General features: G+C 40.6%; 1 protein-coding gene across 3 annotated transcripts in view; it reads left to right on the forward strand.

Annotated features, from left to right (window-relative positions):
- Nucleotides 1-15,968: 15,968 nt before the first annotated feature.
- slc12a5b (solute carrier family 12 member 5b) overlaps nt 15,969-27,654 on the forward strand; it is a 37,844-nt gene continuing 26,158 nt past the window's right edge. For 2 of the 3 annotated variants that reach the window (XR_016115467.1, XM_088999837.1), the window contains exons 1-4: nt 15,969-16,225; nt 24,082-24,185; nt 24,387-24,527; nt 24,654-24,800. Coding sequence is in view for 2 of the 3 variants with exons in the window: in XM_088999837.1 (XP_088855963.1) it covers nt 16,168-16,225; nt 24,082-24,185; nt 24,387-24,527; nt 24,654-24,800 (450 nt within the window). In the remaining variant the exon portion in view is untranslated. The remainder of the gene's footprint in view (nt 16,226-24,081; nt 24,186-24,386; nt 24,528-24,653; nt 24,801-27,654) is intronic. The other variant, XM_088999848.1, reaches the window with a different exon arrangement.

A 27,654-nucleotide genomic window follows, 5' to 3' on the forward strand; every position in this document is an offset into this window, starting at 1 on the left:
AATCAAAACAATGGCTTCAGAGAGTTCAGATTTGCAGAAGATCCTTGCTTGTTACTCATCCAGTTATGAATATGATTCAAATAGTCTGAAGAGGAAAGCATAAATGTTTGTAATCGATTAAAAGAGTCCTTCCGTATCAATTCGAGCCGTCTGGACTCCAATGTAGCGCCCATAAAATGCACAAGATGGCGCACAAGCTCCGTTGGAAATGGGCTGATTTGTGGGAATTTGTGTAAATGTACACCTTCTTTATGCGTGTTACCGCAATTGGCTGTGACACACAACGATTTACCTCTCCGTTATTTCTGTAGTTTTCCTTCTAGTTTCGCAATCAACACAGTGTTTTCAGATGAAAAAAAAGTACCCAAAATGCATGTGTGTCGCTTTCTCGGTCAGGGGCGTTCCAGACGTGTCGTCACGTCAGGCATCGTCAACTCGAACACAAGACTTCCTGAATATTCAGCGCGAGTCTTAAAATGTAAAATATAGCTATACGCGGTGGAATTTTTGTAAAATGCGGTCAGTAGAAGTCATTTGAAGTGATTTTACAAGTTATGGGCGCAACTTGTCTGAAGGTGTCGGTTGTCCTTTCAGTTGTAATGTCCAAAGGTTTTCTCATTGAGACTAGATATGGTTTTGGTGTCAACGATTAAGATACATTTGTTTGCGCTGTGAATCTGAACAGCGGTCGCAGTGTTTCACTATTTCCCCATTTTATATTCAATGCATCATCCAAGGCCATTTTTGATTTCCTCAAAAGTATACAGACACATACAAAATACACTTACATTGCAAATGTCACATGACCAAAAACAAGTGAGCCGTGATTCTTATTGACTGAGCGAAAGGTGCTGTGATTCACGTTCCATGACTGAAATAGAAATCAGACTACTGGGGTCAGACCCGTGAACATCATATTGTAAAGAATATGTTTGACATGTCTTCCCATTTAAAACAAATTTTCCAGTTAAGTGTTGCCATTGGGCATTATTACCTCCTTCTGCTTTACTTGCCCATCACAGTTGGCACGCTCCCAAAATAATTGTTGCCCCCACTTTTGGAATGACGCCTGTGGACCCGTGAGTCTCATGAGTGTGAAAGTGTAAGTCTCATGATGGGAATGCAAGGGACACTTTTATAGCGATTTGTTGTACTAAGTTCATCCTGTCTACTTGATATCTAATTTTAAGCGAAGGCGGAAGTAGTCGCCGAAACATGTCAGCTATTTGAAACACATACACTGTCTGTAAGTAAAGAATCTGCTTAAAATTACTTTTATGGCGACTTGGAAAAAAAGGAAAGCGTCCGGAGAGAGTGCAAAGCAAAACAATACAAGGACTCCTTCAAGTGCTGCAGTATCAATCACGAGTCCTGAGAGGACACAGCACAAGACTGCGCCGCCTGGAGGGCCTGCGAGGCCCCTGGGGTCTTATTATGAAACATAGCATGTGGAGGAGGAACAGCGCATTCACATTTGTGAAACAAGTCTTGGGTGTCCAGGCTGAAGTACAATACAAAGGCACTGTCTGCCATTCAAGGTGCATTATCGGACAGATATTTTTTTTAAAGGACAACCGACGTCTCCGGACAAGTTGCGTCCATAATTTGTAAAATGGCTTCAAATGACTTCTACTGAGTGTATTTTAAAAAGATTCCACCGCATATAGCTATATTTTACGTTTTAAGACTTGCGCTGAATATTCAGGAAATCTTGTTTTTGAGTTGGTGACGAGTCCGTACGTGACGTCACTAAAGGAACGCCCCCTGACCGAAAAAACTACACATTGTAGCAGTCCTTCCATCACGTCAATGTATTTTGCTGTATTGTTTGGTCTGAAAACCTTGTGTTGCACCCAAAAGCCGCCAGAAGAGGGTGTCCAAGCTCCATATAAGGAATTTATCAGCCTGTTGAAACGGAGGTCGCCACAGGAGGTCGCCATTTTGTGCCTCTTTTCTGGTGATCGTTTCTCCCCAATGTTGCCTCAAAATGGCATGGAATAAATTGCTCTTCAGAACTATTTGAATCATATTCATAACTGGATGTGTGACAAGATAGCATATTCTCCGAATCTGAAGCCATTGTTTTGATTCACTAGCAATGCAAGACATCTTGGCGTGACGTCACGAACTGGGAGCGGGACTTTCTGAAAATGCCCAATTTGCAGGTCATTTTTTGCAGATTTTGGACACTTTAAGTCATTTTTATTGGTGTTTTGCTTTTGACTAAAAATCCTGCGTGTTTTGGGTATTTTAGATGCTATAAAAGGTTTTTCTGATGTCAGTTAAGAAACAAAAAAGTGATTGTCTTCTAAAGCATAAAGTAGTCAAAAGAAAGATCCGACAATTGTTACGTTTATCAGCGACAAAAGGAGTTCACAAGTCCGGTCCTCAAGACCCCCCCAGCCTGTGTCTCACTGATTTATCAGGGTCATCACCAATCTTCTGCAAAGCATGTCGATATTTTTTGGAATTGGGTATGTTTGAGACAAGGGGCTCTTGAGGACTGGACTCTGTGACCGCTGTGTTTCAACCGTCGTACGTACTGTCTTTGCTCCTCTACTTCAAACAAAGTGATGTGTGATCTTTGTTGTCATCTGCGGGTCACACTGTAACACTACAACAACTGCGGCACTAGGAAAAAAAAACATCTTACATATTTACAGAGACCAAATGAGAGCTAACCTATCCTTACTATCAAGTCATTTAATTTCAAAAGGGAAAAAAATCTACATTATTTTCTTGTTTTTTTGTTCTTGAGTGAGTTTACTCATTTGTTAGTCATTGACAGTGCATTTGCCTTGAGCAACAAGTACAACTCAATCTCCATCAAACAAGCTTAGCTTCCCTTTCCTGATTCTTTAGCTTTGTTGTTGTCTTGAGAATGTGGAAGGAAGTTAGGGTACACAGAGAAAACACACATACAAGCATCGTGGACAAACATAGCAAGTCCCAAGACCACATTTGTACCCAGAACCTCAGAAGAATATGTAACTGAATAATTCCTGTCTGGACACCCATTGCTCTTTTCCAGACTTGAAATATTAATCCTGCATGAGGCTATTAAAAAAAATAAAGAGAAATGATTCGCGATGACAGTCTGCTAATGGGAAAAATGAAACAATAACAACAGTCTTTTCTGCCTTTTATCTATTCCTACTCTGTATCCAAGTTAACATCAAAGAGCATGTAACCCTAATAGCTCAACACGTTTTATTCAGCAACGGCGGAATGCGTTCTGACAAGGATTTCCATCTTCCAGCCTGAAGCTCATTTGCAGCCTTCTATCCATCGTATACAATGCAATATAGCATTTCAAGTAAACTCACCAACCAGGCGACGTCATCATGTTGAGTGGATTTGACTGCTAAAACAGGATTGCACCATTTTACTTTTTTTTCTGATTAGAACTGCTGACGGACTTTGACGAAACACCAAAAAGCATAAACTATTATGAATACTTTTAAGCCGTGTTTTATGTCTCAGTAAAAGCCACAAAAATTAGTCATTGATTGGAAGAAATTAGTTGAGGGCATCGGAAGCAACATGTTGTCAATGGTCAAATGGTCAAATAAGAAATGCATGTTATTAATGTTTGGTTCTTCAAAGCGACACTCCATAAGGTGTTTGTACTGTATGTTTACTCACTGTTCAGCAAACACACAAATGACTTATTTCAACACGCATTAGGTTAATGTGCACAATAATAAGGGTGAATATGAGCACAAAAATCAACAATAGTAATAATAATGAGAAATGAATGAATGAATTAACGAATACATAAATAAATAGACAGACACCTCGCTGGCTAGCTAGCTATCTGGCGAGGTGTCTGTCTAGCTAGGTAGCTAGCTAGCTGAGAGACAGAAAGATGGATGGATGGATGGATAGATAGATAATACATTTAATTTACAAGCGCCTTTCAAAACAAAAAAGGACACTTTACAATCTAAAACAACAATGGAACAAAATAACACTAGAACAATAAAGCAATAAATACAATTAGTATAAATAATGAAAGAGAAAATTAAACAAACTAAATAACCATTGTGCATGTGCATGATAATTTGAGTGAGAAAAAAAAATCAATCGACTGTTCGCAAATCATTCCCCTCATGTGCACTCTTTCTGGTTGTTGAGATGAAGTAGTCCAGATGTTGGAAATTACTTTCATCAGATGTTTGTAGGATGACTGATGAACGACATGTATACACAGCAGTGTTTTTCCTCAAATCACAGATAAAAACAACATACTAAAACAGTATCATCTAACAGATTCGGCTGAAAACAATTCTTTTGAAATTGCAATGGTGAGCCGATATGAACTCCAAACTTGAACCCCACCATCTGGCATTGGCTCTTACACTTCCTTTTTGGCAGGCTGAGTTCTGTCAAGATTGGTAACAGCATTTCGGGCAGCATCACCATAAACACAGGCATACGACAAGAATGCGTCATCAGCCTTATCCTCAACATATAAATCACATTTTTATTATTATTATTATTATTATTATTATTATTATTATTATTATTCAATGGACATGTTGGCGCAGGAAACAAAGATGATGAGGAGGTGATGGGCAGTTTTGGACTCCAGATGAGGAACGCTGGAGGACAGATGGTGGTTGACTTTGCTAAGAGGCTATTGTAAATGGCTATTGTGAATACTTTCTTTCAGAAGAGACAGGAACATAAGGTGACCTATAAGAGTGGAGGCAGAAGTACACAGGTAGACTACATTTTGTGTCAACGGCGCCATCTAAAGGAAATCAGTGACTGCAAAGTCGTGGTTGGTGAGAGTGTAGCCAGACAGCATAGGTTGGTTGTGTGTAGGATGACGCTGGCAGTGAGGAAGATGAAGAAACCAAAGGCTGAAGTGAGGACAAAATAGTGGAAGTTGAAAAAGGATGAGTTTGCATGACATTTAGGAAGGAGGTAAGACAAGCACTGGGTGGGCAAAAGGTCCTTCCAGAAGACTGGCAAACTACAGCGAACATAATCAGAGACACAGGTCGGAAAGTACTTGGTGTATCGAGTGGAAGAAATGTAGATAAGGAGACTTGGTGGTGGAATGGGGAGGTGCAGGAGTGTATACAGAGAAAGAGGTTAGCAAAGAAGAAGTGGGACACTGAGAGGACGGACGAGAGTAGACAGCAGTACAAGGAGATGCAGCGCACGGTTAAAGTAACGGTGGCAGAGGCCAAATAAGAGGCCTATGATGACTTATATGCTCGGCTGAACAGCAAGGAAGGTGAGACTGATCTTTACAGGCTGGCGTGAAAGAGAGACAAAGATGGTAAGGACCTGCAACAGGTTCGGGTAATTAAGGATAGAGATGGCAATGTATTAACAGGTGCCAGTAGTGTGATGGCAAGATGGAAAGAGTACTGTTGTGGACCAAGACGTAGCAAGCATTAGGGTGGATGAGGTGAGGATGAAGGATGAAGTGAGGAGGGCGCTGAAGAGGATGAAGGGGGGAAAGGCTCTTGGGCCTGATGATTTACCAATCGAGGTATGGAAGTGTCTTGGAGAGGTGGCGGTGGTGTTCCTGACTGGGTTATTCAACAAGATCTTAGATGGTGAACAGATGCCTGAAGAATGGAGACAAAGTGTACTCGTGCCCATTTTTAAGAACAAAGGAGATGTGCAGAGTTGTACTAATTACAAACGAATAAAGTTGATGAGCCATACAATGAAACTCTGAGAAAGAGTAGTTCAAGCTAGACTAAGAGCAGAAGTGAACATTTGTGAGCAGCAGTATGGCTACATGCCAAAAAAGAGTATGACAGATGCAGTGTTTGCTTTAAGAATACTGATAGAAAAGTATAGAAAAGGTCAGAAGGAATTGCATTGTGTCTTTGTAGATCTGGAGAAAGCATGTGACAGGGTGCCCAGAGAAGAGCTGTGGCATTGCATGAGGAAGTCTGGAGTGACGGAAAAGTATGTTAAAGCGGTGCAAGACATGTATCACGACTGTAAGACAGTTGTGAGGTGTGCTGTCGGTGTGACTGAGGAATTCAAGGTGGAGGTGGGACTCCACCAAGGGTCAGCTCTGAGGCCTTCTTGTTTGCTCTGGTGATGGACAGGCTGACCGACAATATTAGACAAGAATCTCCTTGGACGATGATGTTTGCAGATGACATTGTGATCTGTAGCGAGAACAGGGAACAGGTGGCGGAGAAGCTAGAGATGTGGAGATATGCCATGGAAAGGAGAGGAATGAAGATCAGTCGCAGCAAGACAGAATATATGTGTGTGAATGAGAGGGATCCAAGTGCAAGAGTGATGCTATAGGGAGAGGCTTTGGAGAGAAAGTCAGAGAGGCCAGACTGAGATGGTTTGGACATGTCCAGAGGAGAGAGAGTGACTATATAGGGAGAAGGATGCTGAGCCTTGAACTGCCAGGCAGGAGACTGAGAGGAAGAGGGGGTTTATGGATGTGGTCAAAGAGGACATGAAGGTAGCTGGTGTGAGAGAAGAGGATGCACAAAACTGGGATAGATGGAGGAGATTTATTCGCTGTGGCGACCCCTGAGGGGAAAAGCCGAAAGGAAAAGAAGAGGAGGAGATTATTATTATTATTATATTGTTCATGCATGACAGTAAAGGAAACCTGTTCTAAATTGTCCATAGGTGTGATTGTGAGCGGAAATACTTGTTTGTCTATAAGGGTGTTTACATGGAAACTTTTATTCCAGCGTAGTACCGAATCTGCCCTCGTAGAGCTTTCACATGTACAAAGTTATACCGGTGTATCCCCTGAAAACACCTAAATCCAGAGATAATTTAACCCTGCTCAGGAGGCTGTTTAAAAATTTACTCTGGAGGAAATGCTTGTTTACGGGGCAGCACTTATATAAAATGGGATGTGTGAACACTACAGGAGTAGACTCGCTAAACTCCAGGTCTACGGGTGAAAAGTGTTGATTACATATGGTATTTCGTGCTCTGTTGTACCAGAAGCTATTTTTTTCCTTTCTCTCTCTCTTACATCCCTTTACTGTCTCTGATTGATCACAGCGTTGATTTGATTGGAGAAGTAAAAACCATGGATTTTCCATATGTCACACACAAGCCGGGAAAAATTAAGTCCGCTTTACGCATGCACGTTTTATTTTGGTATTATTCCGTATTATCGTATTGCACGGCCGGAGACTGCGGTGTGAACGCATGCGTGCTGCACTGGTGTTGAACATACTTTGTCTTTAGTATGTAGCAGTGTATGTGTGAATACTCCATTACATGTACCTGTAAGGTACAGTAAAGTCTCGTTATATCGATATCGGATATATCGATAGTCCCAGTTATATCGATACTATTTCTATGCACGCACGGAGAAAATTACATGCAAACAGGGTCGGATATATCGATAGTCCCGGTTATATTGATATTTTTTCGGACTCCCTTGAATATCGATATAACGAGACTTTACTGTATATCTCAACAAAATATATTGACGCAGCACCGGTGCCATTTGAGGGTGTATCCCACCTGTTGCCGAAGACGGGCTCCAACACAGCAGCAACCTTTATTAGGGTAAACGGATCAATGATGGATGGGTGGATGGATGATTGAATGCACGACAGGATGGAGATGACCAGAGGAAGTGGGTAAGATAATAAAGTAACTTGTGATAAATTGTACTAGCCAGAGTAGTTTTGATGCAACATACTTTTACTTTTACGGTCAGGTAGGTACATCTGCCAGCCTATCCCAGACATTTTCGGGCGCCAGGCGGGGGACATCCTGAATTGGTTGCCAGCCAATCACACGGCACACAGAGACAAACAACCATTCATGCTCACACCCGTGGACAATTTGGAGTGTTGAATCAGCCTGTCATGCATGTTTTTGGAACATGGGAGGAAAGTGGAGGACCTGGAGAAAACCAACGCAGGCCCTTGGGAGAGAACAATCCCGGAGCGGGATTCGAACTCATGACCTATGCACTGTGAAGTCGACGCGCTAACCACTTGACTACGGGGCTTCCCATGGTAAAATGAAGCTTCAAATTTGCTTCATGAACCAATGGGGTATTTGCTGACTCCTCTAGAAGGCACTGCTGGTTCAAATAAAAGAGGCTTAAAGAAATACAGTGATACCTCGGTTCAGGAACCCCATGGCTTCCGAACTTTTCAGTTTACGAACGTTACATTTATGAACATTTTACCTTGGCATACAAACTTTTTTCGTACACATAGCTGCCTCAATGAGTGATGTGCAAACGAGCCCGTTCTTCTTACAACAAAATGGCAGACGACTGTTTTTGTCCTCTATTTACCACCCCCACTCTTCGGTTAAAGCCACGTGATTGCTCAAGAATGCAGAAGTGGGGGGGGGGGGTTAAACAGGCAGACGACAGTGATAGAGTTTCAACTTTGATAGTTCAAAGGCAGAGTGTAGACTGCAAGGTTAAAATATCCCATCAATCAGGCTCCACAAACAACCCGCACAGCCATCTGTACACTTGATGCAAAAAGCTATCAACCAAGCTAAACTGAACACAATTGATGAGGAACGAGATACAATACAATTATCACACAGAAAGCATCTACAAGGGATCATTCCTCAAGATGGTGAAAGAAGAAGATTACGTTCCTCATCAAGTGTTTAATGCTGATGAAACCGGCCACTCCATTCCATCAAGCCATCAACGACCATCCCAAAGGTAAATAAAACGACTTTATTATACAGTACAGTTTATTTCTTTAATTATAATACCATAGCACATTTATAATACATAAAATAAGGTATATTTTGTGTAGTTTTAAGGCTTAGAAAATTAGAAAGTAGAAAATTATGTTTTATGGGGACCTGGGAACGGATTATTCTCACTTTAATGGTTTCCTATGGAAAATTAATTTTGGGGATACACACTTTTCGCTTTACACACTCTGTCTGGGAACCAATTAAGTTCCTAAGCCAAGATATCACTGTATATGAAGCCGAAGTATACGAAAAATCCATTTCATAATAAGCTGTCCTTTGTGCCCAAATGTGGAAATTTCAGCATACCAAAGCTCAACATCTAACTTGAAAATGTGTATTGCTGTAACTTGTAGCACTTCCTATCGTTTACTTGTTTGGACTGCTCATATGCCATACGATGTATGGTCATATGTAGTAAAAGTGTCAAATTTGCATCTTTTATGCTACCTAAATGGTGAAGGTCGTATTCTGCATTGACACAATTATTAGATGGATAGAAAATTTATATGTATAATTTTTGTCAAATTGAGTTAGAATAACAATACAATAAAAAAAGAATTGTTCAGTCTTAACCCAATAAATTCTGGCTTGGTGATATTGCATAAACAAGGCATCTTCATGAATTGCTCCCCTTTGTTTAATACAATATAGCCGTGGCAATGATTATCCTCAAGATAACCTCTACTGCACGACTGTGTAGGTTGGCACAGCTGCGTTAGCGCGTCATTGTACACTCCCTCGTGTTTACAAAAAAGTCTCCAAGCTCTTGTCCAATGTGTAGTTAAACTTGAATAACTCTTGACATGGCCATAGTTATTACTAGTGAGACTTATTGCTTTTTAATGACCGTTTTCATTATGGTGGGACTGATTACTTTTACTTTTTTTTACTTTTTTAATGAGTATTTTTCAGTTATTTTGTTTTATTCTGAGAAATGCATTCTTGTAAAACCTGCACTGCAAGAACAAATCGTCCATTCTAAAACCAGAATACCAATAACTGTTTCAAGAAATGTAGCCAAAATATGATGACTCTTATGATAAATGAGCCCAACGTGGTAATAACCTGCGTTCCAAGTAAATAATGGCCAGACACCGGGAAGCTTGTCGTCCTTGTGTGTCGTGCTTGCAATTGAGCTACTAATCTTCCCTCCTATTAGAATGCTTGCTGCCAATAATGACAAACGTGGGAGAGTAGTTTTACATGTTCTCAAGCAGTAAGGTCTGGTTAATGCCTTGACATCAAGGCATCAACGGTGACAGTGGCAAATGTTTTCAGACTTTGGTTTGAACACACATGGAAAAAACATGTCTGATGCTCTCAAGGTTCTCCCTCTCAATCTGAGGCCTTCCTTGCGTACCATTTCCATTCCTCCATGTGCTTGTGTGAGTCCATCACTTTCTAAAATGTGCATGCGTGAATGTCAGTGTGAATGATTGTCTGCCTATGACAGGGCAGGCAAAAATCTGTAGTGCTGGGGGGGCACAAAGAATGTTTACAAGTCAGTTGTATGACAAAATGACTGTTTAGGTTTATTTGTTTTGCAAGAGAGCCCTTTTTACCATAGAAATTAAATTGCATTTTGTCGTCATTTTATTTGTTACCTTCGAACTATCCTTTTAAAGTTTAAGTTAGTGAATCTTTTTTATCCGTGCATTTAAACATGTAATAAAATGTGAAATACAAGAACATTTTGAACACCCTTGAAATAACTCAAAATACTGATGGTTAAGTGAACTGAAAACAAGCTTCCCAAAGCATCCGTTAACCCAAATATTTAAAGGACAACCGACGTCTCCAGACAAGTTGTGTCCATAATTTGTAAAATGGCTTCAAATGACTTCTACTGAGCGTATTTTACAAAGATTCCACCGCATATAGCTACATTTTACGTTTTAAGACTCGCGCTGAATATTCAGGAAGTCTTGTTTTTGAGTTGGTGACGAGTCTGTCCATGACGTCACTAAAGGACCGCGTCTGACCGTAAAAAAGACGCATTGTAGTGGTACTTCCATCACGTCAATGTATTTTGCTGTACTTGTTTGGTCTGGGGACCTCGTGTTGCACCCAAAAGCCGCCAGAAGGCCAGAAGAGGGCGTCCAAGTGCCATATAAGGAATTTATCAGCCTGTGGAAACGGAGGTGGCCACATGAGGTCGCCATTTTGTGCCTCTTTTTTGGGGTGAGATATTTTCCCCCAATGTTGCCTCAAAATGGCACAAATAAATTCTTTAATCGATTACAAACGTGTATGCTTTCCTCTTCAGAACTATTTGAATCATATTCATAACTGGATGTGTAACAAGAAAGCATATTGTCCGAATCTGAAGCCATTGTTTTGATTCTCCAGCAAAGCAAGACGTCTTGGCGTGTTGTCACGAACTGAGGGCGGGACTTTCTGAAAATGCCCAATCGCAGCTCAATTTTTTTGCAGATTTTGGACACTTTAAGTCATTTTTATTGGTGTTTTGTATTTGAATAAAAATATCATAGTGCGTGTTTTGGGTATTGTAGATGCTATAAAACCTTTTTCTGATTTCAGTTAAGAAACAAAAAAGTGACGTTGGTTGTCCATTAACTCATTCACTGCCAAACGATGTGCAAAAATGTGTCCACTCCAGTGCCATGGTTTTTGTCATTGTCACTCAAATTCCAGGTGCCACCGAATATTGAGTTTTAGGACCATAAACATTCAATGCAGCATAAGAAATCTTCCACTGTCTTCTTTCATCAGAACAAAAGAGTTAATTCCTAAATTATATGGGTCTGGAGTTAAATGAGTTTGAAATAAGGGTGGCTGTCCAAAATACAATGAAATACATACATAGTGGTTTATATAGTGCTTTAACAACAGCTGATGCTGGAACAAATACTAATAATAAACATTTAATTTATCAGCGCCTTTCAAAACTCTCAAGGTCAAGCGCTAATATGGAACAAAAGGGAAATGCTGCCCCTTATGGAAGGCAAAAAATATTGCCAAAGGCCATGGACAGCGCTTCATCAGCACCCAAACAAGAAAAAACAAAACCCGAACAAATTTGGGAATGGCGCTCTACATCATATTTTCAATTCCCAAATACATTCGTTAGTGGCAGTGAATGAGTTAATTTGACAATGAAAAGAAAATATACATTCGCAAAATTAAACTTGTCATGAAGTATTTGAAACGTGACAAAAGCACACCAAAAGCAGATCTTTATTATTCTTCTGCAGTTTAACGATAACAAAGTGATTCCAGTGAAAACAAAAGGCACTTTCAAGTGACATGCAACATGTTTTTCAGGTGTGACAATGATGGTTAAAAATGTCTGCAGGCTGCCAGGGGAGCTGCATCATCATCACATACTGCTCGCATATGTGTGTTTGATCCAGAAAAAGAAAAAAATGGATTTTAGCCCAATGCTGCATGGCCTTAATCTGCCGGATTAATGCATCGGAAACTTCACTGCTGTGTTTTTTATGTCTTCATGCCATGGCATCTGTGTGTGTCCAACAGCTTTTATAGCTTCCTTAATGTAATTGTATGTGTGCATGTTGCACGTGCCTTTCAACCAGCACAGGTGATCCTATGAACAGCAACATCCTCGGCCACATGTACACAAGACGAGATGAAGGGAGGTACGCGCTGGTTAAGAGCGAAAGCGGCTTGGCCTAGATGAACAGGGATCGAGGGCTCTCTGCCAATCAGCGCCTGAGCCAATAACTCACTCTTGCTGAAATACTGACGAGACCACCAGCTTGGCCACACGCATAGTTGATGACCTGTGCCTATCCAAAAATTAAGACAGAAGCTGTTTATGGTCAATGGCTGGATATTTTTCACTCTATGTTCGGATGAGTGAATGCACCAATAATTAAATTAAATTACATAAAAGCTGGTGGCTCGGTGGACTAGTGGTTAGCGCGTCACAATGCGGAAGTTGTGGGTATGATGCCAGCTCTAACCTTCCTCTGTGTAGTTTGCGTGTTCTCCGCGGGCCTGCTTGGGTTTTCTTCAGGTACTCTGGTTTGCTCCCACATTCCAAAAACAGGATGGATGGATGGGTGGTTTGAGTTGGGTATTTCAATGAATGGATGGATGGATGGATGGATGGATGGATGGATGGATGGATGGATGGATGGATGGATGGATGGATGGATGGATGGATGGATGGATGGATGGAGGGAGGGAGGGATGGGTGGATGGATGGATGGATGGGCGATGGTTTGGGTTGGGTATTTCAATGAATGGATGGATGGATGGATCGATGGATGGATTAGTTAGTGTGGGTGGGTCTTTAGATGGATGGGTGGGTGGACTGGGTGGGTGGGTGGTTATTTGGAGGGATTGGATTGGATGGATGAATTTGGTGAATGGATAAATGGATGGATGGATGCATAGATGGATGGAAGGGTGGATTGGGTAGGGATTTGGATGGATAGAATTGGATGGATAGATTGATGGATTGAATATATTTCAATGATTAAATTAATGGATGGATTGAATTGGATGGACAGATGGATGGATGGATGGATGGATGGATGGATGGATGGATGGATGGATGGATGGATGGATGGAATATATTTCAATGAATAGATTAATGGATGGATGGGTGGACTGGGTGGGTATTTGTATGGATTGGATTGGATGATGGCTGGGTGGGAGGACTATAGGTATTTTGATGGATATGGTTTGGATGGATGGATGGACTGGGTGGATGGATGGATGGATGATTGATTGATTGATTGATTGATTGATTGATTGATTGATTGATTGATTGATTGATTGATTGATTGAGTGGGGGGGTATTTCGATGGATGGATGGATGAATGGATGGATGGATGGATGGATGGATGGATGGATGGATGGATGGATGGGTGGGTTGGGTGGGTGTATGGATTTGGATTGAGTGGTGAGCATGGATGGATAGATGGATGTAAAATAAAAGACACCCCAAATTCTTCCCATGAAAGATTTGTTGGATTCAAGTTTCGAAAAAAAGTTAGTTTGTTCATTATCATTGAAGTCTTTCCAGGAAAGTAATCTTTCCCTGGTGAGTTGTTGGGATAAGCAGGAGTGAAAAAAGAATGAAATATTTGAACTGGATTATTTGTACAATTCCAATGGAATGTTTCAAGATTGAAAATGCTTCCTCCCAGGATGATCACAGTACATTGCACTGTGCTAACTGGAAGGCTTCAACTGTGCATGGGTGTAACAAAATTGAAAACAGCGAAATACTTGGAAGGGGAGATGAAAAGTTACAAATACAGTGCATGTTTCAATTGTGGCAAGGTGACGTTTGTTCTTCCACTCCAGCCCTGTTCGTGACAGCGGTATCTGCCAAAGAAAGTTGCTGTGAAATGGACTTCTCATCAGTTTTCAAATAAATTGATATATTAGATCACAGATGAATCCTTTAGATACCCTTTTTTTGAATTTCAACTTGTTGAATGGTCAGCGCGTCGGTTTAAAAGTAAATATGAGTGTAATTCTGCAGTTTTTTTATGAAAGTGGACTTTGTGTTCCATCATAAATTCTACATCAAAAAAAATAGATCCACTTTTTTACCTAATTTCTCATGTGATATGCACCAAAGCAGTAACTGAATCATAAAAATATTTTTTTGACAATGAAAATGTGGAAATTCAAGTATTTCTTGATTCTGCACTATGTACAGTCTTGTTTATAGAACGGTTTTTGCACATCTACATTTGCACAGTATACAGTTGACATTTTTATTTTGTTATGCTTAGAATATCTTGTTTTCTATCCTTTCACTCCCACCCCAACCCCATCCCTCTTCAATTGCTGCTGTGGACTGCAAATTTCCCCATTGCGGGACGAATAAAGGTATTCTGATTCTGATTCTGATTAAACTTAAAATGCACATGATCTAATGACCAATTGTAGCCCGTTCCCACTGAAGTTGTTGCCGTGAATCAGCTTTGTGTTACTGCAGTCTGGTGTGTTCATGTTGTCACAGAGGAACGAGAGGACTTAATAATGCCGAGAACATCAGGAAGCACCAAGGTGGGAGGTCATCGGGGATAATGTCAACATGGACAACTGCCAAAACTAAGAGATCATCTCACCACCACAGAAATGGCTGTGGAGTTCAGCGTGATGTAACAGACAAATAAATGCTAATGGTGACAAGGCTTAGGGTTTTTCATCTTTCATACATTTAATGTGCAGTGTGTTTTGGCTGTGCTGTGTTGATCACGAGGCCGGTGGCTTACAGGGCCACTTCTGACGATCAACAAACCACTATTACAAATATGTGAAGTAATAAGAAAAGAAAAATATGCACTTCTGTATCAAGCTTATCTTTTAGGTCTCTTGTATTTTGACTAATTGTGAGAAGACAAATTTGAAGACAAGGTTGAAGAAAGCCTACAAGCCATCATTGTCTTGTATGACCCCACGCCCCCACACCGTGCCCCCACCCACATGTTTTTTATTGTCATTTATTTATTTATTTATTTATTTATTTATTTATTTCAAATGGCATTTTTGCCCCCCATGTGGTTAGCAAGACTTTGTGGCTCCTGGTAAAAAGTTGTGCCCCCCTAACCCTCTTCGGCATTTACATTGCACATTCTTGATATAGATGATCTGTTTATATTTTATTGTTTGGGAGACAATTTTGAAAAAAAAATACATTTTATTACAATGTAAAGTTTAGAATTTACACTGTATACTGTTTGTGTTAATGTACTGTACCGTAAAAATATCTGTGGTAAAACATCCCAATTGGAACCAAAGTGTCAATACACTCTTTTGGAATCCTTCTCTTCCCGATTGGCTTGAACCGTCTTGGGCATGCAGTTCACTGCAGTGTCACATGATTCCATTAGAATCCTCTTCTTGCAGTGTGTTCTGCATGAACTTTCCCCACTGATACGTTGTTGGGTTTAGGTCTGGAGACATACTTGGCCAGTCTAACACCATTGCTTCTAGCTTCTTTGGTGTACGACTCATACAGATGAAAGCCATCGCCTGCAGCATTGCTGACAGACAAGTGGTCAAGGTTGTGCACACAAATATGAAGAGGGAGACATGAGGTGGGGTAAAAATAAGAAAGGCAAAAAATAAATGGAATGTTTTCTGCTGTCTGAAAAGAACATCAAACGAGAAGTCTAATCTCCGTCTGATACCGCTCTCTAAGCGTCCCGTCCTGACAATGATGACATGGATGATGGTGCGTGAGGGAGCGGGAGGGAGAGGGATAATACCAGCTGTGAATGCATGAATGTAGTGCTTGGGCTTAAACTGACTCGAGGGCAAGTGGCGCACGGGAACAGAGAGAGCGCACATGTCATCTAGCTGGCCAACTCTCCCCACGTTGATCCCACTGCCCCTCAACCGTCCTGCTCAACGGTACGTAAAGGGGGATACATACCTGATCGTCACTTTAAGCGCGGAATAAATTGCCGCGCCCGCAAGCCGAATTGATAGTTTGAAAAGAAGAAGAGGATGCTTAACAACGTGACAACAGATTGTGAGGAAGGAGAGGGAAGCCCGAACAACCAGGGTGAGTGAGGGGAGTGAGAGTGTGAGGCTGATGAGAGTGTGCACATGTTCTAAGTAAAATGAGTAAGGATGCTGTGGTTGCCTTTGTGGCTTGAGAACGACAGGCAGCGGTGTAGAGTGGCAAACTTTCAGAGGAGGATCTGTCTTCTTTGCAACCGCATATTTTCCTTGCTGATTAGTTTTGGGGTCAGTTTGATCCAGCAGTGGTTTAGCTTTTTAATAAATCGTCTATGTCAAAGGAAAAAAAACGAAATATCATTCATCTCACCAGTAAAACTGTCTTGCCAGATGCAAAAGACATAACTTGAAATACAAAGCCTTTCATTACAGACATTTGTACCCAAAAGCAATTTATTCAAAACATAATGCATTGTCATCAAATGTTCATCGAGTTGCTTGTTCTGTAGCCACAAGGGGACACAAGCCAGTGTCTTATTGTGCCGGTCCCGAGCCCAGATAAATACAGAGGGTTGTGTCAGGAAGGGCATCCGACGTAAAAGCTTGGCCAAAACAAACATCGAATCAAACCTCTGAAGATTGAGGACACTTATTCGCTGTGGCGACCACTTGAAGGGAAAATCCCAAAGGAAAAGAAAAGAATGCTCGATTTTAAATCACTCAATCAAACAATTTCCGAAAGGGTAGTTAGCACAGACATCTCAGAGCTTTGATATTGTGATTTTATATCAAAGCTGTGGCCTTCCTGTGCGGCGTTAACATGACCACCCAAAGCCTGTTTGTTGATCAGCTTTAACAGAAAGCTGTGAGGCAATTGTGTTATTTTAATAACTGTAGTTCTTAAGTATTGTGAAATTTCTGATATTTTGTCAATTAAAATTCTAACAAAGTCCCCACATGCTTCTATGCTTCACATAGGAGAACATTGGGTCTCCCCCTCATTTTGACCACATCTTATGAAAAAATTGAGGAGGTGAGATAGTAAATTTTATTTATATTTGTTTTTGTTAAGTGGCCAATGACCAAGTCATGAGTTGAAGCACATCACACCAGGTGCTTTGGCATGCAATGGATTGAATCCCGGAAGGGAGATCACACTTGATTATCGCATACATTTCTGAGTAAAAGAAGCAAGATAACAAGCCTCAATATGTCTCACGAGAGGCCATGTGCTCACCGGTGAATAATTGCTATCAATCAGATAGAGTGGAGTGACTCTAAGGTTAAGTGAGCAATTTGGCATTGCTGAATCAACGACGGTTCAACTATGTGCTGTCCAATATTCAAGTTCATGTGATTGTAACTTTCCCTTTAATGACATTGCTATCCAATCACACATTGACGAAAGCATACATCCACCTGTGATACAAAACAACATTCCACATTATCGATTTGAATGCTCGTAACAAGATAACTGTGGTACAGTGAATATCAAAAGACTGCACGTACATTTTGTGTGATGTAGAAAAAAAAGACACAAAGATGACTCCTCTCAAAATGTTTTACCCAAAATCAGAATAACGGCGGTCTTGATGAAGTCTTAAAGTTTGAGTGCGAACATTGACCGCTATTTGGATCTGTTCAATCCCTACACTCCCATTTCCGGCTGAGGAAATACAGCTCTAATGTGTGCTGTTCTCACCATACAATATAGTTTTTTTTAATGTGTGCACAAATATTGAGGCCGCTTACTAGGGAAAACAAAGGTCAGGAAAATTCCACTGGAATAACTGTAATTCATTTGGGGTTAATCCAACACACTTGAAATGATGGTGTGCATGCGCTAACACCCATTTAACATGTTTAAATGTGATTGGTTAAATTTGGACATAGCAGGTGTGCACAGTAATAGAACCACATTCAAGTTGATATTTTGACGCCCCTTCTCTTAATTTTAATTCAACTGAGTAAGAAGTCTATATTAATGAAATGATTTATCTTGACTTTTTTTCTGTGTCTTTTTCTTTTATATAAATGTCATTTAACAATCATGTATTGGCCAGTGGAAATTATTCATAACATAAAGCATTAATGCATCAAGGTCAAACTAAGTTGAAATTGTTTTGTATTGACAATGGAAATTATCATGGGTGAATCATCAATGCACTTTTCAATGCATCAAAGTACATTGTAATCACTTCAATGTTAACAAAGTGGCTGAATTCAATCTCGTGGAGCGGAGATTCGCGAGCGGATGTTAAAACAAAAATAATTGTAGTTGCAAACTGAACACCACTGTAAAACCCACCCTTCAAAAAAATTGCGCATCCGAAAAACAAAACCAACCTCAGTGAAACGTTTGTTGCAACGTGCTATTGCACTATTAGTGCTGGAGTTGATTAACATATTTACGTTAGTGGATCGATGATTTTTAAAGAGCTTCAAAGTCCTCAAAATCATCCGGAGCAGCTTGTGGGTAGGAGCAAAGGTCATTTTGATAACAAATATTGGTCAGTTTATATAAGAGCATAAAATGGCACCATGTGTGCTTAATGTAGGGTCATCTGTGAGGCTTTATGACTCCGTTATATAAGGGACGCACATTTATGGACACTACTACGAATGAAAAATTAATTGAAAATCCAAAACATTGAAAGTTACTGCCTGACATATTACAAGTGTATGCGGTGAACACATTTTGACACACACAGAATAAGCTAATGCTGCATTTGTCTATGAGCTGGATGATAAAAATGATGACACAAAAGTGCTTCAGTGACCTTGATGGTATAGAACAGTTCCCCTGGATTCAACTCTGATTGACCCGAGAAGGGAAACATTGATTCCTCTAAAATTGAAGGTAAAACTGTCAGTCTGTGTCCAACAATCTTGAAGTTTTTTTTTTCTTTGAAGGTGGTTTAAATAGAAGCTGCTCCTGCCTGGACTTGAAACATCCAGTACACAGGCAGCTGTGATGATCTAATCCACTCGCCAGATGTCACAAGCCTATCCACAGGCATGTGAAAGGGAAACCATTTCCCTGATTGCCCACACGTTAAAGGCAAAGTCAACCCAAAAAAATGTCCTCCCAGTAATACACTTTTAGGCTCCATGAGCCTAAACATGCCATTCTAATATTGTGGAATATGGGCTACAGTAAATCGCTTCAGGAAACCGGTGTGCTGTGATTGCTCACTACCTAAACCCTGAGCAACTGTGATGTCATTTTCAGTCAACAGAAATTTGTACTGTACAGTACTTCTTTTCTTTTCAGCTTTTCCCTTCAAGGGGTCGCCACAGCGAATCAGTGTCCTCCATCTTCAGAGGTTTGATCCGCATGTTGGTTTTGGCCAAGCTTTTACATCGGATGCCCTTCCTGACACAACCCTCTGTATTTATCCGGGCTTGGGACTGGCACAAGAAGACTTATGTCCCTTTGTGGCTACAGAACAATCAACTCGCTCAGTAAAAGGCTCCCAAACACAAAATGGTCATTGGCACAGCAACATTCAAAGAAGCAAAAACCATACTCATATGGATGGCTCAAAGGTTTTTAGAATCTATAATTCGAGTTCAAGTCAACTTTGTTGTCAAATGTGCTCTCTGTGCAACATAAAGATCATTGAAATTTCTTCCCTCTCAACTCAGGAGAGGTTAAACACCTAATTTAATAAGACATTGTGGTTCCCTTTGAAGTTGTTGGAATTAAAATGTATTTAACAGTGTTGCCTTGAGGTGCAAATCAACTGACTTAGACATTGCTTGGCCATTCATATCACTTCACAACAAGCACTTTGACGAATGTCTTCAAAAAAAGAAGCTTCAAGCTCTTTGTCACCGCTCACAGTTCAAATTAACTGTCAAAACATACAACAGAGAGAATTACATGTTGTGTATTTGATTCAACAACATATATTTTCCTTAGCAATGTCAATTTAGCTTCATTGGAATGGATTGGGTTTACCTTTATTAGTCTCACAGTGGAGAAATTTACATCTCACAGCAGCAAAGTTATGAAAGGAAGATGAAAGGAATGAAAGAAGTAGAAATAAAAAATACATGCTGCTCGCGGCGCCATCGTGAAGTCAAAAGAAAAATAAATAAATAACAAATATGACAACACAAAGACACAGAGAGTCATTCATTCGTAAGCATTTTCTGTGCCCTCTTTTTTACATGAAGCATCTATAAATAAAAGAGGAGCTAGCTAACAAATGCCAGTAGCATCTGTGTCCCAGTATGATAACGTTTAAGAAATGGATTTGAACCCTCTGTGTGGACTAGACTGACAATTTTGGGGTTTTTCATTTGGTTAAAGATGTTTTTTTTTGCTGTTTTGTTTGTTTGTTTGTTTGTTTGTTTTTATTTGTTTTTTTTTTTAGTTTCAAGTCAAGTAACAAGGCAAATTTCTTAAGGCACCATCAAATGGCAAATTATGTCAATGTAATTTTTCATCAATATTCAGTTTGGACCACAGCGATCAAGATATAGATGGAGGTCTCTTATAAAAGGATGACAAATGTATAAGAGCTCCCCCCCCCCCCCCCCATCTCTCCTGGTATTTTGCCCTCAGGGGTGTACCTCAGGAATGTGAAGAATAGCCAAGGTGGTGCTTCATCAGGGAGCATTGCAAGGATAAATCTTGTCAATAATGGCCAGTAATCCTCATTTAGTGCTTCTTCAATGCGTCCACTTGAATGCAGAGTGTGTCACGTTGTGATTTTAATCTATAGAAAGCGAGTGTAGGTCAGAATGTCAATGTTGGATTACAGTGGTTTTGACATATTCTCTTCATTTATACAAATCCAATTCATTTTCTGTATTATGGATTAAAATGTGCATTATGCTGGATCAGTAGTCAACACATTTTTTGACAGTTCAGTGACGGGAATTTGATGCTTTTTTGCTTGACAGTCCATCTTCTTAGTGATGCAGGCCTAGCCTTTTGCTCCGAGACATTTTTCCCCATCTGAGATGTAGTATTAACACAATACATGACTGTAAAACATTGGTTATTTTATTGAAACAATGAAATTAATTTCTGTGCAAAATTCCTGTAGATTTGTCTCAAATTAAGGCTGGATGTGGATTAGCTCCATGGCTGTAAAAAAAATCACATTTACAATGTTTATCTTGTCATCGTGAGCCAGAAATCGTGTTTTTACTTCAATGTTGTCACTTGCGTTTATGAGGCCGGTATGTGTCACTGAAGTTGTAGTATTGTAAATGCTGACATTCAGTGTTTTCCATTGCAAAAATGTATTGTCTCTCTTGAAGAACCTCACGATCGACTTGTTGATGTAGGAAATTATTTTTTTGTGAATAATTTTTCAAAACCTCGTCGATGGAATTTTCACTAATGAAAATGTGGAATGATTTGTGTTAGTTGTTGAATGTCATTGATGGTGCAATGATAGACTCGCATTACTTATGCATGATTTGAGTTCATACTCAGTGTAGGGGAAGCTGTCTAGATATGTCTTTGGATTGACTGGAGACCAGTTTCAGGTGTTTTGCTTGAAATCCTCTGAGATGACTCCGGTTCTCTGTCACAGGATAAATAGAATAGAAAATGGACAGATGGATATTTGCTGATAATTATTTGTTTAATTTTTCAGGCAAATTAAAAGACTTGCGGTTGAAGCGCCTCAAAACTTTGTTGATGCATGTTATTATGAATGACAAGATCATATATAGGGTACAGGTTGAAAGGATGATGGAAAAAGGTTTTCTAAAACAGGAAAATAATACAGTCTTTGGGTTGATCATAATCTCCAAAATATATGGCTGTTGTTTCTTTATAACTTCATTCATTCATTCATCTATCTGGGCTTGGTCAAAACAACTGATTTTATGACTGACAAAATTCCAGATGTGAGCCATTTAAAAACTCTTGCTGGTCCGTCAGTTGTCTTTCATCATTGGTCTGGGTACCCATCCATCATTGTCATTCCGTCATTATTTCATGCCGAATCAAACTGTAAATGTCAGTCGTTTCATCAGTAAATTTCACCAGTTAACCAGCGCGTCTATCGTCAGTCAGCCAATCTAATGGACTGTGAAGCACACGGAGTGCAGACTGGTGGTTGTCCGCCACTGTTCTGACTCCTAAACGAATTTGTTTGTCGTCAACAAAATAGGCATCTGAGGGCATCGGAATGCCCAGGAAATTTCAAGATACCTGAATTTAAATAATAATCACTGGAAATGTTACATTTAAGTTTTGATCAATCAAGTGATAGCCAGAGGGCAAATTTATGCACCAAATGTTTTCAATTCCTCCGTTTTTCACGATGCTGTCAGCGGCCAAGGCCAAATTTAATGTAATCTGACCCTCTTCAAGGTTGAAACTGATCCCATCTGAGGGTGAAATGCAGACACTATGTCCCAGTAGCCAGTCAGTTAAATCATTCAGACCAGTATTCAGAGACACCAGGGATCAACATTATGGTGCTTGGGGTGATTTGATACCTCAGATAATTGAAGCAAACTTGATATTTCAGAAGTGTGTTTCAAACTGAGACAACTTTGCACTAACCACTGCCAAAAGACATAATAATCCAGTTTCACTCTATGTAATTGACCATGACAGAAAGCCTCATAAATCAGTGTCAACTCCGCATAAAGGACACTCAATGGTATTAATACAAATCTTCATTTACAGGAAGGGTGAGGTGAAAATAGAGTAGGTAATTGTGGGGCTGATGTAATTGATGTAATTCAAGTTCACTCTCTCACTTAAGCAGCTGATTGGTGCATTTTGCTCACACGCAGATGTTGAATTTAGCCTCCGTCCAGCAGCTGCGAGATAATCCCCTTTGACATATTATTAAGCTTTTAAAAGCTAGAGTAAACTGTCCATTTTGTAATAACCTCGTCACATGGAGGGGACAAATCTGCACATCACATTTCAAGTTTCAGGATGCAGTATCATTTCATAATTAATGTTATACATACTATCTGTAACAAGTATTATTCAGAATCGACTTTCAGGGCTTACAGTATGATTATGACAGTGGGTACTTGAAGAAGGCACTTCAGGAGATAATTGAGTTAAAAAAATGATTAAATAAAAAAATATATCAATGGCCTTTGTGCGTCAAACAAAGATCCAACTGGAGGATACACACAAACAAATATACACAAACACACTCACACAAACACACACACATTATGTACAAATACACAAAATACAACCTATAACAACTCATTCGCTGCCATTCTCGAATTTATTCGGGAATTGAAAAGTGTGATGTTGAGCGTCATTCCTGAATTTGTTTGGGTTTTGGTTTTTCTTGCGGGGGTGCCGATAAAGCCTGGTCAGACCTCTGGCAATGTTTTTTCCCTTCCATGACGGGGAAGCATGTGCCTTTTGTCCATGTTAGCGCTTTGTTACAGCTTCGCTGTTGTTAAAGTGCTATATAAATCAATATGTATGTATGTATACCCCATTTCAAGCTCATCTAACTCCAGACCCATTTAACTTGGGAATTAACTCTTTTTTTCATGGATGAAAAAAGAGAGTCTAATGTTTCTAACGCTGTATTGAATGTTTATGTAGTCCTACAACTCAATATTCTGTGTGTCCTGCAATTTGAGTGAAATGACAACAAAAAAACTGCCACTGGAGTGGAAACATTTTTGCACATCGTCTGGCAATGAATGAGATAATATCTAGTCAGATTTCCACACTGAGATATGATATAAAAAAAGAATGATAAAATATAAGGTCAACTATAGCAAATAAAATCAACTCAAGTAGTGCAAATAGTGTCAGAGTGTGAGCCAGCCAGCCTTCTTTCACAGCCGACGAATCACTTGAGATCATTCAACCTTTGCGATGAAAGGCTTCTAGACCACCAACCTGAGCAAATCTGTACACTGACAAACAAATTCAGTCATATAAAGATTAAAATTCCTACATGTAAACACATTTTTGGAACTTGATTGGTGTGTCAGGTGATGGAAACCCCAAGGAGAGCAGTCCTTTCATCAACAGCTGTGCCTCGAGTGATGTGGAGAAGAGCCAGCAGTATGATGGCAAGAACATGGCCCTGTTTGAGGTCAGAGAGATTTTTTTTACTCCTCAATGAGAACTTTGAAAATATAAAATGATAACAATGTGTGTGTGTGTGTGTGTGTGTGTGTGTGTGTGTGTGTGTGTGTGTGTGTGTGTGTGTGTGTGTGTGTGTGTGTGTGTGTGTGTGTGTGTGTGTGTGTGGGTGTGTGTGTGTGTGTGTCTATGGGTGCATATACACTTGCAGGAGGAGATGGACACCAGTCCTATGGTATCCTCTTTGCTCAGCAGCCTTGCCAACTACTCCAACCTCCCAACAGGGAGCAAAGAACATGAGGAGGCTGAGAACAACGAAGAGGGTGCACGCCCATCAAAAAAAAACATCAAGGTAGGGAAGTGAATGGGAAGCACTTTACAATAAAGGCAAATCTCAATTTCTAAAATTGGAAGTCAAGAAATTCTTGGATATTTGATCATAATTAAACATTTACTTTTTACATTTTGTGTTGGTCAGGCTCCACAACTGGGAACGTTGATGGGTGTTTACTTGCCATGCATTCAGAATATTTTTGGTGTGATCCTCTTCTTGCGCATGACCTGGATGGTTGGAATTGGAGGCGTCCTCGGGTCCTTCATTATTGTCTTCATGTGTTGCTCCACAGTGAGTAAACATGCATGGGTTTTAGTTAGGATTTGAATATATATAAAAGTTTGAATATATTATTTTTAATATACAGCAGTCCAAAGTAGTCTGTACGAGATGATGTTTTACGTGACTAAACCACAACTCTCTTATAATACAATTGTGACAGCATGATTAGAATGTGCATCATCTGGAGGCTGAGAGTAACCTTGTAAATTCTAATCTAAAATATTTAGTCACAAAACCCACTAAAAACACGACCATGGCCTTATTCTACTTTGCATATTTGGCATGAAGGTGCAACAAAAAGTGGCATCAAACATACCGTGATGAATGTGAGTAGAATCAACTGTTATTTTTTTAATTCTATTTAAAAAAATATATGATTCCTAAATGCCAAAAGCAACCAGTCATTTAAATCAATTATTTGCAGAAGTGGAAAAATAGTCAAGATACCAAAAAAGGTTGTGTTTAGGTTGGGATGGTGGGGGGTTATCTACATTTGTTCATGAATATATAGAGTAGCTGCACAATCAGAATCAGAATCATCTTTATTAGTCAAAAATGTCGAACACACAACGAATTTGTCTCCGGTAGAACATGCTGCAATAGTATCATAATAAAAAAGACATGACAAATGAAGAATCATGAAACACTGGACGTGATGTTGTTCTGTCCGTTTGTGCCAATGGATGGTCCTCACATGAGATTGATGTTGAGCGTGGTGTGGGTGTTGTGCCTCAGGGATGGGAAGGTTGTGAATTTGGGACACATTGTCAGTCGTGTGCCAAAGAATCATTGGGTGTTTCGGCCTTTCATCATTAGACACCCTCATCGGTGGTGGCCCGCGACAGGTTGATCACGCCCGCGCTTGTGTCCCATGCCCAAACAGATGTTGAGAAGCAGGTGGGGGCGGGGTGGGGGGTGTCGTGTCTTAAAGGACAACCGACGTCTCCGGAAAAGTTGTGTCCATAATTTGTAAAATCGCTTCAAATGACTTCTACTGAGCGTATTTTACAAAGATTCCACCGCATATAGCTTTATTTTATGTTTTAAGACTCGCGCTAAATATTCCGGAAGTCTTGTTTTTGAGTTGGTGACGAGTCCTCACCCTACGTCACTGAAGGAACACCCCTCACCGAGAAAGGACATACCTTGCATCACCTCAATGCCTTTTGCGGTACTTTGTTTGGTCTGAAAACTTCGGATTGATCCGTGTTGATGGCGAAATTAGAAGGAAAACATAAATAACGCGATGGTGAATCGTTGTGTGTTGCGCCAAGACTTCTGCAGTGGATTTGATGTTCGCTTACAAAATGTCTCAGGAGACAATTTATTCGGAGCTTTGTCGCCCTCTTCTGCCTTTTTTTGGGTACTGTGAGTACTAAAGAGTTTGTCACTACATTTCATTCCAGATGCATCAAAATGACCGGAATAAATTCTTTAATCGATTGCAAACATGGATGCTTTCCTCTTCAGAACTATTTGAATCATAGTCATAACTGGATGAGTACCCAGGAAGCATCTTTTCCAAATCTAAAGGAATCTAAAAGGAACTGAACTGTATCCTTGGGGATACTTCCGGGACGAGCGGACGCTGGCGCGCTTTGGCTGCCGCTGCTTTCCCGCGTAATGTTTTTTTACCTGTTTTTTACCTTCTTTTAGCCTTTTAAACCTCTTTTTAGCTTTTTTATGGTTCACGAACCTCTGGAATTACCAGACAGTCACCAAACGAACGTTGGCTATCGATCCATCTCATGATTCCGGTCGCTTATCCGGATCACTGACGAAGCCGCGTTATCATCTCCACCCACCTGTTCCCGCTGTCGAGGGCTACCTGGCCGCTGCCTCCCTCTGGGTGTTGCTGGTGAATATCATGGCGCTTCTCCATCGACCTGTTGGGCGGCTACAGTACTCGGCGGCGGAGCTGCTGAAGTTCCGCTCCCGATGGACGAGCGTGCCACCGGCGATTCTCCGGTTTCCGGAAATCGCTCGTCGCCCTTCACGGAGGTATATCCACCGCGGATCACGTCGAGGCTTTCACCTCGATGGCTCCAAGGATATCACCTCTCTGTGGTCATCCGTCCGCCAGCCGCGCAGAGGGAGTAGCCGCACGATCGACCACCGTATGTTAGCCGGCCTGGCTAGGTCGGCTAATGCGCCTCGTCGTGGGGACGCCACCAGCTTCAACTTCGGCCTCCTCAACGTCCGCTCGCTTACGGGAAAGGGGTGTCTTATCCAAGACATTCTAATTGACCGTAAGCTTGACTTTTTTTGTATAACTGAGACTTGGCAAACGGCGGGAGACTTCTCCGAGCTCAATGGCGCAACTCCACCAGGCTTTGTTTACATTGCTAAGCCCCGCCTCTCAGGCCGCGGAGGTCGACTTGCGATACTTTACCGCAAGAACTGGAGAATCCTTCAAGTTTCTATCCAGGAAACCCAATCTTTTGAATGTCTTGCGTGTAAAATTTCTGGACCCTCACCCACCATCATAGCCACTGTATACCGTGCACCAAAACCACATTGTGACTTTCTAAAAGAATTCTCTGAGGTCCTCACACACCTCTCCACCCTGTCACCGAATGTAATTATTCTCGGAGACTTCAACATCCACATGGACAATTCCACTCTTCCCCTCACTAAAGACTTCACCTCCTCACTCGACAGCCTTGGTCTGCACCAATTCTCGGATTTTCCCACCCACATAAAAGGCCACACCCTGGACCTCATCTGCATGTCTGGCCTTACCCCTGAGAATTGCACAGCTGATGAAATCCCTATAACAGACCATTTCCTGGTTTCATTCAATGTTTCCATCACTCTCTCTCTCCCCAAACCACCCCGTGTCATCACATATCGCAACATCAAG

This window comes from Hippocampus bargibanti, linkage group LG01, assembly GCF_051943395.1.
Source record: "Hippocampus bargibanti isolate YZ-2025 linkage group LG01, ASM5194339v1, whole genome shotgun sequence".
NCBI lineage: Eukaryota > Metazoa > Chordata > Actinopteri > Syngnathiformes > Syngnathidae > Hippocampus > Hippocampus bargibanti.